The 16,262-nt window shown below is 39.2% G+C and overlaps 1 protein-coding gene across 8 annotated transcripts in view; it reads right to left on the bottom strand.

Annotated features, from left to right (window-relative positions):
- Positions 1 to 1,981: 1,981 nt before the first annotated feature.
- ZNF879 (zinc finger protein 879) overlaps positions 1,982 to 16,262 on the bottom strand; it is a 33,120-nt gene continuing 18,839 nt past the window's right edge. For 3 of the 8 annotated variants that reach the window (XM_003404699.4, XM_064279261.1, XM_064279260.1), the window contains one exon: positions 1,982 to 13,018. In XM_003404699.4, the coding sequence (XP_003404747.2) occupies positions 11,571 to 13,018 (1,448 nt within the window). In that variant the 3' untranslated portion in view covers positions 1,982 to 11,570. The other 5 variants (XM_064279263.1, XM_064279264.1, XM_064279262.1 and 2 more) reach the window with 5 other exon arrangements.

The following is a 16,262-nucleotide window of genomic DNA, read 5'->3' as shown; positions in this document are numbered from 1 at the left end:
GATGTGTAGGACTATTGTCTCCTTTGTGGTTACCTTAATATTTACCCCTATTTTTCTAAGTTTAAACCTAACTTTTATCTCTCTATATCACCTCGATTTCCTCTCTATATGAAAGATCTGTGACTACTTTATTTAATCCGTCTTTATTGATTTAATGTCATCTTTTACATAATGGCATAAATGATCCCATTTTGAGTGTTTTTTTATGTTATTTTTGTGATTTCCCTATCTTGGTTGGTACCTGGTTGCTCTGTCCTGTGTTCTAGTGTTGGGTTGATATGTGATATTAATGATTTTCTAACAGAGAGTTCCCTTTAGTATTGCTTGTAGTTTTGGTTTGGTTTTTGCAAATTCCTTTAACTTCTGTTTATCTGGAAATGAACTAATTTTGCCTTCATACTTGAGAGACAGTTTTGCTGGATATGTGATTCTTGGTTGGCAATTTTTTTCCTTCAATGCTTTGTTATCTCATTGCCTTCTTACCTGCATGGTTTCTGCCAAGTAGTCCAAGCTTATTGACTCTCCTTTGTAGTTGACTTTTCATTTATCCCTGGCTGCTCTTAAAATTTTATCTTTGGTTTTGGCAAGTTTGATTATAATATGTCTTGGTGACTTTCTTTTGGGATCTACCTTGTAAGGGTCGATGAGCATCTTAGATAGATACCTTCTCATCTTTCACAATATCAGGGAAGTTTTCTGCCAACAAATCTTCAACAATTCTCTCTGTATTTTCTGTTATCCCTCCCTGCTCTGGTAGTCCAATCACTCATAGGTTGTTTCTCTTGATACAGTCCTACGATTCTTAGGATTTCTTCATTTTTTTAATTCTTTCAATGGCACTGGGTTCTGGGTTGGGTTTCTCTCAAATACATTGTTGCCAAGTGTTTTATCTTTAGTCTTGATAATTCTGACATCCATTTCCTCAATTCTGCTCCACTGATTTTTCTATTGTCTCTGCAATTTTATTGTTAATCTTCTTAATTTCTGATTACTCTCTATGGATTCTTGCAGCCTATTAAATTTTTCATTATGTTCCTGAATAAAATTTTTAATTTCTTCAACTGCTTTACCTGTGTTCCTTGGCTTGTTGTGCATTTTGCCTGAACTCCTTCCTGATGTCTTGAAGAGTTCTGTATATTAGTCTTTTGTATTCTGTATCTGGTAATTCCAGGAATACATCTTCATCTGGAAGATTCCCTCTGTTTTGGGAGTTTGTTGAAGCAATCACGGTCTGCTTCTTTATGTGATTTGATATTGACTGTTGTCTCCATCTATAAGTTATTTTATTATTTTATGTTTACTCACTGTGTCTAGCTTCTTGCTTTGTTTTGTTTTGATATACCCAAATAGGCTACTAGAGTAAGCAAATTTGATTACTGGAGCCTCTGAAGCACTAATATCCTGTCACCAGATGGCTAGAGCTATTACCAGGTATATGAGCCTAGAAGTCCATTCACTATTCTTGTATAGATTCAGCTCTGGTGTTCAGGGAGTCGGTCACCTAGTTTGTTTTGCAGGCTCTCACCTACCATCTTAGAGGAGCAGTGGTGACTGGTTTATGCACAGGTTTCTGGTTGCAGCAGAGAGTCATACTCTGAGGAAGGCAGGAGGCTGACAACCTTCTCCTGCGTGCCTATGAGGAAGGCACGTCCCTATTCTCTAGAGTGCTCTGGTGGGTGGGATCTGCAGCCATACCATAGGCACCCAATGCTTTTAGCTGTAAGGACTGGGGGGCACCACTTATCCTTGGACCCCTGTTGTGGGTGGCTAGGTGGCGTGGGTGGAGCCACCAGTCCTCAGGCCCCCACTGTGGGTAGGTGAGGGCCCTGTTTAATAAGTAGAGTGGTATCAAATGTCAACCCCCCCCCCCCCGCTTCTCCACTGCACAGCTGAAACAGTTACAGTCAGGCCTCAAACAGATTCACCATTGCAATATAACTGCCAGATCCTATTTGCTTAATGGATCCATGCAGGGGTGAAAGATAAAGCCTGTGGACTGCTTGTGCCTGGACAAGAGCTGCTTCTGCTCTGAGTTTCCAGATTAGGGGAGTCAGCAGAGTATTTTTTCCCCATTTATTAATTTGCTCCTTCTCCAGGGCCAGGAGAATGGCTCAGGGAGTGCAGCAGGGCCTGTCTCAGGCCCAGGGAAATCAACTGTTACTGAAGCCAACTTGGGCAGAGGGAGGAGGAATCAGATAGATAAGAGAGTTCTTTCAAAAGGAGCTATTAGATCTGCACAGTAAATTAGACAAAATCACTTATCTTGTGCCAAGAGTGCTGTTTTATCTCAGATTCTGGAGGCATGCGTAGATTCTCTGTGCTGGCTCAGTGCCTCTGTGGTTGCGCCAGGGGGTCAGGGCTACGCCACCTCACTTGCCTGCTTTCAGTGAAGCAACCACGTCCTGAATGCCACTGCCAGCCCCGCTGCCGTCACACCAGGGAATCAGGGCTGAGGCACTCCCACCAACTTGGCAACTCCTTGCTGCTTCTGCACCGTCTCTCCCTCCCCATCATTCAGTCCGATTTCTTAACTTTGCCTTTGATGATCAGGGTTCCTAGCTTGTCATATATATAATCAATTTACTTGTTTTTTTATGTCTCTTGTAAGAGGGGCCACCGAAAGCATCTGACTACTCCCCCATCTTGGCCCCGCTCCCGTTTTAATCCATATTGAAGGCTGTGGTCTTTGATCTTCATAAGTGCTTCAAGTCCTCTTCAATTTCAGCAAGCAAAGTTGTGTCATCTGCATAAGTCTTCCCCCAAATCTGATGGCACATTTTTCATATAGTCCAGCTTAGATTATTTGCTCACCATACACACTGAAGGTATAGTAAAAGGATACAACCCTGACACACACCTTTCCTGACTTTCAACCATGTAGTATCCCTTCTGTTGAAATGACTTCCTCTTGGTCCATGGATAGGTTCCTCATGAGCACAATTAAGGGTTCTAGAATTCCCATTCTCTGCAATATTATCCATAATTTTTTATGATCCACACAGTTGAATGCCTTTGCATAGTCAATGAAACACAGGCAGACATCTTTCTGCTATCCTCTGTTTTCGGCCAAGATCCATTTGACATCAGCAATGGTATCTCTCCTTCCACATCGTCTTCCGAATGCAGCTTGAATTTCTGGCAGTTCCTTGTTGATACAGTACTGCAACCATTTTTGAATTATCATCAGCAAAATTTTACTTGTGTGTGGCATTAATGATAGTTCCATAATTTCCACATTCCATTGGGTCACCTTTCTTTGGAATAGGCACAAATATGGACCTCTTCCAGTTAGTTGGCTAGGTCGCTCTCTTCCGAATTTCTTGGCACAGACAAATGAGTGCTTCCAGCATTGCATCCATTTGTGAAAACATCTCAATTGGCATTCTCTCAATTCCTGGCATCTTGTTTTTCCCCAATGCTCTCAGTTCAGCTTGAACTTCTTCCTTCAATACCATCGATTCTTGATCATGTGCAGCCTCCTAAAATGGTTGGTACAGTGATTCAGTGTATTCCTTCCATCTTCTTTTAATGCTTCCCTGGTCGTTCAATGCTTTGCCCATAGAATCCTTCAAAACTGCAACCTGAGGCTTGAATTTTCTTTTCAGTTTTTTCAGCTTGAGAAATGCTGAATATGTTCTTCCCTTTTGATTTTGTAACTCCAGGTCTTTGCTCATTTCTTTAGTAATGCTTTGTCTTCTCGAGTTGCCCTTTGAAATCTTCTGTTCAGCTCTTGTACTTCATCATTTCTTCCATTCGCTTTAACTAATCTATGTTGAAGAGCAAGTTTCAAAGTCTCTTGTGACATCCATTTTGGTCGTTTCTTTCCTTTTACCAACCTTTTTCCTTTTTCATGTATGATGTCCTCAATACCATCCCACAACTCTTCTGGTCTTCTGTCATTACTGTTCAAGGCATCAAATCTATTCTTGAGATGGTCTCTATATTCAAGTGGGATATACTCAAGGTTGTACTTTAGTATTAAATTTACCTTTGGTATGGATTGAACTGTCTTCTAAAAATGTGTGTCAACTTGGTTAGGCCATGATTCCCAGTATGGTGTAACTGTCCACCATTTTGTCATCTGATGTGATTTTCCTATGTGTTGTAAATCCTGCCTCTGTGATGTTAATGAGGCAGGATTAGAGGCAGCTATGTTAATGAGGCAGGACTCAATCTACAAGATTAGGTTGTATCTTGAGTCAATCTCTTTTGAGATATAAAAGAAACAAGCAGAGAGACAGGGGACCTCATACCACCAAGAAAACAATGCCAGGAGCAGAGTGTGTCCTTTGGATCCAAGGTTCCTGCACTGAGAAGCTCCTAAACCAGGGGAAGACTGATGACAAGGACATTCCTCCAGGGCCCAGAAAGAGAGAAAGCCTTTCCCTGGAGCTGGTACCATGAATTCAGACTTCTAGCCTACTAGACTGAGAGAATAAACTTGTTTTTTTAAAGCCATCCATTTGTGGTATTTCTGTTATAGCAGTACTAGATAACTAAGACACCTTTGTGGAAAAAAAAAGATACGTGTAGTCTCCTATGACTTTTTAAAACTTCACAATGTGTCCTCAAGATCATCCATGTGATGTACAGCTTTGGTTCATTTTCACTGTTGTCCTACTGTTAATATTCCAAAATTTATCCATTCTCTTGTCAGTGCATATTAATACTACTTCCAATTATTTTTTACTATGATCAGTTCTGCTAAGAATATCCTTATACATGACTACTGGTGCTCATATGCAAACATTTATCTAGCATATATACATAAGAGTGGAATTCTGTCATATGATATGCACATGTCCAACTTTATGAATATCAATCATCTGCATCAAATACTCCCACTAGAATATGAATTGCAGTTACTTCACATACATTTCAATACTCAATATTGTCACAAATCTTTTGTTCATTTAGTAGCTGTAAAATCATACCTGACTGTGATCCTGATTTGCATTTTTCTGACTACAAATTGGATCCCTGGTAGTACAGTGGTTAAAAGCTTGGCTGCTAATCAAAATGTCAGCAGTTCAAATCTACCAGCTCCTCCTTGGAAACCATATGGGGCAGTTCTACTCTCTCCTATAGGATTTCTATGAGTCAGAGTCAACTTGATGGTAACAGGTTTGGTTTTTTAACTACAAATTAGGTTAAGTATCTTTTCATAAATTCTTGGAAATCTGTATTTTCTCTCTGAAATAACTGTCTTCACACTACTTTTTCTACTAGAGTGTCTTTCATATTCATACAAATTATTTACATTTTCTGGATCTTTCTTTCATTGGGCATACTGTGGAAATACATCCTAGTTTCTGTCTTGCTTTTTCACTTCTTTTTTTGGTATATTTTGATAAGCAAGTTATTTAATGTGAGCAAGTGTATAAAGAAATATAGCTTATTTGTATATTTCTTCCCTACCTTGTCATAAAGTTATTCCTTATATATTCTAAATATTATAGTTTTACCTCTTATAGTTTTGTTTTGGTGAGGGCTGGGTACATTTTTTTCTGTGTGAATGAACCATTTCTATGTCTCAGAACCATTATTCAATAGTTCCCTCTTTACCCATACTCCTGTCACGAGTGTTTCTAACATTTTATTCTGTAGAATTTTTGGTACGATACCTAAATCCCTTTAGGAGGTTAAGGAAATTCCTTTCTACTGCTTGTTGACTAATAAAAGTTTTTTTTTTTTAAACCATGAATGAATATTGCATATTCTGGTTGTTTTTGCAGTTTTGAGATAAACATATGGATTTTCATCCTTTAATCTATTAAAGCGGTGATTGATTTACATGTTTTCTAATGTTAAATCAGTCATGCGTTCTCTCTATATTTATTATGATGCTTAGGCACTTTCAGATTTTTACATTTTCTAATGCTTTCTTTAGGGACTTTTACATCTCTGTTCAGGAATGATACTGATCTGCAATTTTCCTTTCTTGTACATTTCTTCTCTGATTTTGCTACTAGGTTATAATAAGATTATTGTGCTTATAAGTGTCTTCTCTGGAAGATTTTGCATAAGACTTCAATGACATGCTTCCTTAAAGTTTGATAGTTCCTGCCTTAAAAATAACTGAACCTAAAGTTTACTTTGTGGGATTTTAACTGTTATAACAGAAATACCACAAATGGGTGGCTTTAACAAACAGAAATTTATTTTCTCACAGTTTAGGAGGCTACAAGTCTCAATTCAGGGTGATGGCTCTAAGGGAAGGCTTTCTCTGTCAGCACTGGAGGAATATCCGTGTCTCTTTGATCTGCTGATGGGTGATCTTCATGTGATTTGACATGTGTCTCCTTGCATTTAATCTGTTTTATATGTCAAGAAATTGACTCTAGATACACCCTACACTAATTCTGCCTCATTAACACAACAAAGACAACCTATTCCCAAATGGGATTTTAACCACAGGCATAGAGGTTAGGATTTACAACACATACTTTGGGGACACAATTCAATCCATATCATTCCACCATTGCCCCCCCCCCAAATTCATGTCCTTGCCACATGCAAAACACATTCACCCCATCTCATCATCCAAAAGTTTTACCTCACCTCCAAGTCCAAAACCTCATCTTCTGAATCACTTACATCAAATGCAGGTGAGACTTTAGACATATTTCATCCTGGAGCAAATTTCCTTTTCACCCATGAACCTGTGAAATCTAGGTTACAAGTTATTGTTTCCAAAGTACAATGGTGTACCAGGTACAAAGTAGACATTTCTATTACAAATGGGAGGAATTGGTGGGAAAGAAGGGATAACAGGCACCAAGCAAGTCCAAAACCCAGAAGAACAATTTACATTAACTCTCAAGGTTTAAAAATAACCCTGTTTTTTTAGACCACCTGGTCAATGGTCCTGCCCTCTAGACTCGGTGTTGCCCTCTAGACATCTGGATTCTGGGTGGATGCTCCTCGACCCTGGGCTTCAGCTCCAACGTCCAGGCTCTCTGAGACTCCAACTCTGCTTCCTCAACTTTAGGCAGCCCCATTCTCCTAGTCCATCTGAGTGGTGACCCCACTCCCTTGGCCCTGACAGGTCCTGCTCTTCTGCCTCTTGGCCATGGCAGCCCCACCCCCTCAGTTTGGGTGGTGACCTCATCAACCTGGCATACCTTAACAGCAGCCCCACATTCCAGAGCCAAACTGGTGAAGATCCAACTCTTTGAAACCTAGGAAGCTGTGGCCCAAACCTTTGAGCTCCAGGGGATCATGGCCACAGCCTTTGAAACTGAGGTCTTGCTTCCCATGCTCCTTCCAACAGGTCTGCTGATCTCAGAGCTGCTCCAGGGATGATCCCTTTTCTTTTCTTGGGGGACAGCAGATGTAGCTCATTTGCCTGTTTCCTCCCTATAAGAATTCCAAGAGGAAAACAGCGTTCTTCCCTTTGTTCTTTCTGTCTCATTCAGTCTAAGCTGATGGGTTTTCTGCTATGGTAGCTGGTTAGATCCATCAGTCACAGGCTTAATCACTTTAACAAAAGATTGTGTAGCCATGTCCTTGGTGAACATTCTAGGACACATGTCCTTAGTTTGTATAACAGAATTTCCCAAATCTTTTAAGTTCTGTTTTCATTTTGTACAGTTCATTTTTAAGTCCATCTCCTTCCTCTCCCATTTCACTGTAAGTGGTAAGGAGAAACCACACGGCCCTTTAAGATCTTGCTTAGAAATCTCAATAGGCTGAAACTCAAGTTCATCACTTAAAAGTTGTACCTTCCATCAAACATTTGAACATGATTCAGACAAGTTTTTTTTTGGCCACTGCAGAAAAAGCATCATCCTTTCTCCATTGTCCAATCACATTTATCATTTTCTTTTAAAGCCTCAGAAGAACCACATTTAACATCCATATTTCTAGCAACATTCCGGTGCTGGCACCATATATATTCTCTAAGGCAAAAGCAACTTTCCCTATAGCACTCCTCACTTCTGAGTCCTCACCAGAATTGCCATTTTTATCCATAATACTACCAACAGTCTCTTCAAGGCAATCTAGGTTTTTACTATCAGGCACCTTCAAATTCTTCCAGCCTCTGCCCATTACCCAATTCCAAAACCACTTCCACGTTTTATCTATCTGTTAGAGCAGTACTCTTCCAGTACCAAATTCTTAGTTATCTAGTGCTGCTGTTAGAGAAACACCACAAGTGGATGGCTTTAACAGAAATGTATTTTCTTACACTTTAGGAGACTAGAAGTCCAAATTCAGGGTGCAGGCTCTAGGGGAAATTTTTCCTTGTCAACTCTGGAGGAAAGTCCTTGTCTTTTGAGCTTCTGCTCCTGAGTGATCTTCATGTGGTTTGGCATGTGTCTTCCCTCCTACCCCTGTCCTTGCTAGCTTGTGTTCAATCACTTTCATATCTCAAAAGAGACTGACTCAAGATATACCCTACATGAATCCTGCCTCATTAACACAACAAAGACAACCCATTCCCAAATGGGATTATAACCACAGGAATAGGGGTTTTACAGCACATAGTTATGGATGACACGATTCATTCCATATCATCAGATAAATTCTTTTTGATGATTTAAGAACTACTGATGATTTTCGTATGTTGGGGAAGTTATATTTTCCTAGAAATTTACCCTTCTTAGAGACTAGAGATAGAAAAGCTTAGAAGAATGGTTATGGAGAAAGGAGCATTAAGTGACCCAGAAAAATTTGCTACTCACAAGTCTGAAACAATGAGACTGACTAGTACTGGGAGGAAAAAGCTGAATTCAATGATTTTTGCTTTGCTTAGCCTTCAACATCTTTTCTGGAATTTTTTTGTTTCCTTTTCTTTAATCTTGTGGGCACAGGGGGAGACACTAATGCTTTGTTTTATGGAACGGGCATTTCAGCCACTGTTTGCTTACTCCTGATAAGCTGGTGAAAATTAGATGAGGTTAGGCTTTTTAATGCTCAATAAGTTTAGTTTGATTTTTGAGATGACTGTTTTATTTAGTGTACTCGTATTATTAGTCGCATTTTAGAAATGCCAGAATAACTTGTTGAAGGATATAATAATCTGTTTTTGGAGGAGAAAGCATTTAAACTCACTCAGACCTGTGAACCCAGAGCCTGAGTTTTTGCCTAGTGGCCCTCAGAATGTGCAGAGGGAAGGAGTGTCATCTAATAGAGGTGAAGATGAAATGGAAGGGTAAACATCAGTCATGGATTGAATTATGTCCCCCAAAAACTGTGTTTATCAATTTGGCTGGGCCATGACTCCCAGAATTGTGACTGTCCTCCATTTTGTGATTGTGATTTTATGCTAAAGAAGATTAGGGTGGGATTGTAACACCACCCTTACTCAGGTCACCTCCCTGATCCAATGTAAGGGGAGTTTTCCTGAGGTGTGGCCTGCACCACCTTTTATCTCTCAAGAGAAGAAAGGAAAACAAGCAGAGAGTTGGGGACCTCATACCACCACGAATGCTGCACTGCGAGCAGAGCACATCCTTTGGACCGGGGGTCCCTGCACCTGAGAAGCTCCTCCACCATGGTAAGATTGAGCACAAGGACCTTCCTCCAGAGCTGACAGAGAAAGAAAGCCTTCCCCTGGAGCTGACACCCTGAATTTGGACTTTTAGTCTACTTTACTGTGAGGAAATAAATTTCTTTGTTATAGTTCTCCACTTGTGGTATTTCTGTTATAGCAGCACTCGATGACTAAGACAATCACCTGACTCACTTTACCCACAGGAAGGACAACCTGAGTCTCATACTGTTCCTAGGCCTTCTTGGTGACTGGTAACAAACTCAAAGCAATACACACTGCATGGGAGCAAGAGTTGAGCTCCCTGTTGCTAAACTGTGAGATATTTTTTAATGCCATTTATCAGTAAATGAAATTACAAAAACAGTAGTTGTCTGAATAAACTTTCTCAGTTTAATATAGAAAAGGTGATCACTTTATGAAAAAAAGAAGTGAAATACCATGCATTTTGTGATTGAAAATAAAGTGACTTTAGATCTGATTCAAAGTTTGGAACAGAGAGTTCAGAAAATTCACAGGACTGTAAATTTGTATACTTTACAGAGTGAATTTCTTTTCAGGTGAACAGCTTAGAAAACAGAAACAACCCCAAAATTTTAACAAGCAAATGCATAATTTGCTTTCAGACTATGAAAAAAGCAAATTTTACTAACAGTGAGGTAGCTACAGGTCACCCGCATACATTTCTCTAAAATATTCTTTTAAGTACAACTGGCTTGCATAACACTTAAATTCAGTTTTAAAAAATAGATTCCTAGATTTATCTGGTCTGGATTTTATGGCTGCACTTTTAAATAAACCAGCATGCTTCCCAGTGATGTCTGTATACATTGTTGGCTGTTACCATATATCACTAGGAAGAAAATAAATACAACACCTTGATCTTACAAATTCTTAATATTTTGTTGTTTTTCTAAGTGCCATTGAGTTGGTTCTGACTCATAGCGACCCCATGTACAACAGAACAAAACACTTCCCAGCCCTGTGCCATCCATATAATTGGTGTTATGTTTGAGCCCATTGTTGCAGCCACTGTGTCAATCCATCTCATTGAAGGTCTTCCTCTTCTTCACTGACCCTGTAATTTACCAAGCATGATGTCCTTCTCCAGGGACTGATCCCTCCTGATAACATGCCCAAAGTATGTGAGACAAAGTCTCACCATCCTTGCTATTAAGGAGTATTCTGGCTGCACTTGTTAGAAGACATATTTGTTCATTCTTTTGGCAGCCCATACAATACTCAATATTCTTCGCCAGTACCATAATTCAAGGGTGTCAATTATTCAGTCTTCCTTATTCACTGTCCAGCTTTTACACACATATAAGAGGATTGAAAATGCCATGGTTTAGGTCAGGACCACCTTAGTCCTTAAAGTGACATCTCTGGTTTTTAACACTTTAAAGGTGCTTTGCAGATTTGCCCAGTGTAATGCATTGTTTGATTTCTTGACTGCTGCTTCCATGGGCATTGATCTTGGATCCAAATAAATAATATGTAATAATATAATATTTACTCAATATCATAGTCACTAATAACTCTGTTAGGTGCCACTGAGTCAGTTCCAACTCATAGTGACCCTATGTATTACAGAACAAAATACTGCCTGGTCCTGCACCATCTTCACAATCCTTGCTATGTTTGAGCCCATTTTTGCAGCCACTGTGTCAATTCATCTCATTGAAGGTCTTCCTCTTTTTCACTGACCCTCTACCAAGCATGACGTCTTTCTCCAGGTACTGGTTCATTCTTATAACATGTCCAAAGTACGTAAAACAAAGTCTTGCCATCCTCGCTTCTAAGGAACATCCTGGCTGTACTTCCTCCGAGACAGTTTTGTTTGTTCTTCTGGCAATCATCTAATAACTTCAGGACATACAAAAAAAAATTTCTAGAGGCTATCTTAATTTTCCCAGTTACCCTGCATTACAAAGTCTCTGATATCTGATGAGATCTAAATTCTGATGTTTTCCCCACAATTAATGACAATTTATCACTTTTCCCTAGGATGAATTCTATAAAATTCAATATGGAATGAACTTCAGTTGGAAGATTTTCCACATGCATTCTGTTTTCACAGTTTGTCTCCAGTATGAGTCCTCTGATGATTAGTAAGGGATGAACTCTGACTAAATGCTTTTCCACATTGTCTACATTTATAAGGCTTTTCTCCAGTATGAATTCTCATATGTGTCATAAGAGATGAACTTTGTCTGAAGGCTTTCCCACATACTTTACAGTTAAATGGTTTCTCTCCAGTATGAATTCTCTGGTGCTGAATTAGAGCTGAGCTTTGGTTGAAGGCTTTTTCACAGTCATTACATTTGTAAGGTTTCTCTCCACTATGAATTTTCCGATGAGTATTAACTGCTGAGTGGGAGCTGAAAGCTTTTCCACATTCTTTACAATTGTAAGGTTTCTCTCCAGTATGAATTCTGTGATGTATATTAAGCCGTGAAATCCAGGAGAAGGCCTTCCCACATTCATTGCATTTGTAAGGCTTTTCTCCAGTGTGAATTCTCTGATGCTGTATAAGAGCTGAGCTTTGGCTGAAGGCTTTCCCACATTCTTTACATGCATAAGGTCTCTCACCAGTGTGAGTTCTCCGATGTATAATTAGGGCCGAGTGGTAACTAAAGACTTTTCCACACTCACTACAATTAAAGGGTTTCTCTCCAGTGTGAATTCTGTGGTGTCTACTTAACCGCGATATTGAAGTAAAGGCTTTTCCACACTGACTACATTCATATGGTTTCTCTCCAGTATGGATTCTATGATGCTGAATAAGAGATGAGCATTGACTAAAGGCTCTCCCACATTCATTACACTTATAGGGTTTTTCTCCAGTATGAATTCGCTGGTGATTATTGAGGGATGAACTACCTTTAAAGGTTTTTCCACAGTCTTTGCATTTATAGGGCCTCTCTCCAGTATGCATTCTTTGATGTCCAATGAGAGATGTGGTGAAACTGAAGGCTTTCCCACATTCATTACATATGTAAGGTTTTTCTCCAGTATGAACTCTTAGGTGCTGAGTTAGGGATGAGCTTTGGCTGAAAGCTTTCCTACACTCCTTACATTTATAGAGCTTCTCTCCAGTATGGATTCTCTGGTGCTTACTGAGGGAAGAACTATGAAGGAAGACTTTCCCACAGACATTACATTTATAACATTTACGCCATGTGCTGATTCCCAGTTGTTTAAGTACAGTTGAATACTGTTGTGAATAGGGTTTCCGTCCTCTGGATATGATTCTGGGTGTTCTAATAAGTGGTGACTTCAGACCAAGATTTTTCCCAAATTCAGTACCTTTAAAGCTTCTCTCCTTCACATACGTTTTCTTGAAGGTAACTAAAACTTTTCTGAAAGGTTTATTTTTGCCTTGTTGCTTCTCTAACTTGCCCTCATATATGTAGGTTTTTCCCAACTTGAAGTTAAAAGGACCTCCATCTATGAGCTTTTTCATTATCACTTCCTGAGTTTCTCCTTCAGAAACTGTGGTTTCCAGGAAGCTCTTCCATCCTAAAATGAACAGAACATGTAAACCTTTTTGCACTGGAGAAAACGAAAAGTGACAGCAAAGTATACAAGGTTAGCTAACAAATATGTCCTGAGAATCTTATAGGAAAGGACAGGGAAAAAAAGGGTAAGAGAAGGAAGTAGGATGGAAAACATGCATGAGTGGGAAGGGTCAAAAAAAAGTATTAGTCGACAAGCTGAGAAACTCGAAGGGAACCTCTTCCCAATAGGAGGAGGAGCTAGGCTTGATCTAGTAACAAAGCATGTCTTCAGGGAGTAGAGCATTTCTGAATACACAGCAGGATGTCTTAATACTCAGCTTCATCTCCCAGCTCAACACCAGGGTACTCATGTAAATCCTCATGGAAAAATGCAGAGGGGCTATAACTAAAAAGTAGAAGAGCTGTTGCCCTAAAAAGCTCCATGAAACACAGGGTATCAAGTGGTGCTGATTTGGGACTCATCTAACTGAGTGCTACAAATAATGTTGCAATGGATACTCACTCACTTAAGCAATATTTACTGAGTGGCCACCACACACTACACAAAGTCAAAACCCTGGGGACTGCAAGGAATAAGTCATACAAGGATCCTATTCTCGTGAGGCTTACATTCTAGTAGCAGGATGCTGACGATGATCAAATAACCAAATAAAGAAGGAAGTACTAGGGAGTAATGAGAAATGTAAAACAATAACATGGTGATGTGTACTAGTAGTGAACAGGCTGGTATTTTAAATTGGGTGATGAGGAAATGAAATTGAAGATGGGATATAACTAACAAGAGCTAGCCATGCAAAACTGTGGGGATAACCATTATCTCAGTCAGAAAGAACAGCTAACACAAAGGCCCAAAGGCAGGAACAAGCTGTCTGTGATCCATGAACATAAAAGAAGTCCAGTGTGGCTTGAGCAGAGTGAATAAGGGTACAGTGTTACTAGCTGAGGAAAAGCGGTAGGTAGTGCTATATCATGTAGGGTCTTATATAGGCAATCGGAAGGAGTTTCAAATTTCTTGTAAGCATCATTGGAAGCCAGTAGGGACATGCTATTATATGTTTTGTGTTTTAATAGATCACTCTGGTAGTTGTGTGACAAATGGACTGTAATTTGCGGTGGGGAAGAGGACAAGGGCAGACGTAGAATAGCTAATTAGGAAGCTATACAGTATTACCAGGTGGCAATGCTGACAGCTTGGACTGGTATTGTAGTAGTGGAAATGGAAAGAGGTGGGCATATTTGGAATGTTTTGGAAGTAGAGTTGATGGGTATCTTCAATAAATAGGGTGTACAGAGTAATGAAAGAAAGGAATCAAAAATTATTTTGGCTTGGGCAACTGGATAGAGATGGGTGTCATATAATGGTGAGTACTGGAAGAGGAATAAGAGGAGTATATCATTCAGAATAATATTTTGTCTATTCTCTGGATTATTTAGGATACATTACAAGAAGTGGAATAACTGATTCAAAGCAAAAGAGTACATTTTAGAAGATATTCAACCTCTTGACTGAAAAATATAATTGTAAGAAAATACAGAAAAGTTAAGAAAATATAATTTACCCATATGCAGACTGTGCAAATAGAGTCGCTGTTATATTTACCATTTGTTGTTGTTAAGTGCCGTCGAGTCGGTTCCGACTCATAGCGAACCTATGCGCAACAGAATGAAACACTGCCCGGTCCTGAGCCATCCTTACAATCGTTGTTATGCTTGAGCTCATTGTTGCAGCCGCTGTGTCAATCTACCTTGTTGAGGGTCTTCCTCTTTTCCACTTTAAATTTAAATTTAGCATTTAGCCCATCAAAATTTTTCTGTATTTAATTAAAAAAATATTTTTAAAAAAGCATTGAAACTAACTTTCCCTCTACCCCACTTCACATAAAACCATTGTGGGCTTCTCTCCAAGTCAAAAAATATAGGTTGAAATCAACATTTTAATGGCTAAATAATATTCCAATGTATGAACATATCGTAATTTCCCTTCTGAGAATGATTTAGTTTTCTTTTTCCTCAGTAATCCTTGTGCTAAAACAAACATTCTTTTACACCTACACTATCTTTGTAACTCTGCAAAATTATGCAATTACTGTCAGATAAATGTCTAAATATGGGAATCATTTTAAAAAATGCAGACAAACTGTCCGCCAGAAAGACTGTGCCCACTTGTGATACTGCTTATTATTCAGAATACTAACAAAACACTGGACATGTATGTCTTCATCTTTGCTAGTAAGAGAACAATGGTATCTCACTGCTTTAATTTGAATTTCATTGATTATAATGATGTTGAATATTTTGCAAAAATTCCTTCCTAGATTTTCAATTCATATTCCTTGCTTTTTTCAATCATAACACTCATCCCTTTATACTGTAATTACTTACTTTTTAGGACTTGTAAATCTTTTTATCTTTATACCTTTGTATTGTTATAGGCATCACATTAATGAAAGAGAAAAACTGGAAACTAAAATTTCTAAAAAACTGTTTAATAAAATTATGGCCTATTTATATGAATAAGTATTCATATAAATTGTATCCTTCAAGAAGATACGTTGATGTCCTAACCCCTGACACTGTGAATTCAACCTTGTTTGGAAACAAGGTCTTTCAACATGTTATCAGTTAACATGAGATCACACTGGAACCAGGGGTAGGGGTAAGGATGAGAAAGAAGGGTTCTAATCCAGTATAGTCGTGTCCTTATAAAAGAGAAGAGACACAAAGAGTGAGACAGAAGGAAAACAGCCATGCGAAAATGGAGGCAGAGACTGGGTGATGCATCTATATGCCAAGAAATATCAAAGACTTCTGGCCATCACCAGAAGCTAGGAGAGAGGCATGGAAAAAGATTCTCCCTCAAAGCCCTCAGGAAGCTAAGTCATGGCTGACATCCTCACTTTGGACTTCTAGCCTCCAGAACTGTGAGATAGTAAATTTCTGTTCTTATAAGCCATAGTGCCCCAGTGGCGCACTGGTTAAGAGCTTGGCTGCTAACCAAAAGGTAAGAGCTTGGCTGCTAACCAAAAGGTCAGCAGTTGAAACCTGCCAGCCACTCCTTGGAAACCCTATGGGGCAGTTCTACTCTGTCCTATAGGGTTGCTATGAGTCAGAATAAACCTGACAGAAGTGGGTTTGGATTGATGGGTTTATAAACTGTACAATTTGTGGTACTTTGTTACAGTGGCCCTAGGAAACTAATACATCATACAACAGAATACTTGCCAGGTATCAATGTGATAGGCCTC

This window comes from Loxodonta africana, chromosome 2 (assembly GCF_030014295.1).
Source record: "Loxodonta africana isolate mLoxAfr1 chromosome 2, mLoxAfr1.hap2, whole genome shotgun sequence".
NCBI lineage: Eukaryota > Metazoa > Chordata > Mammalia > Proboscidea > Elephantidae > Loxodonta > Loxodonta africana.
Note: the sequence above shows the minus strand (reverse complement) of the source record. Positions and strands in the feature narration are given on the sequence as shown.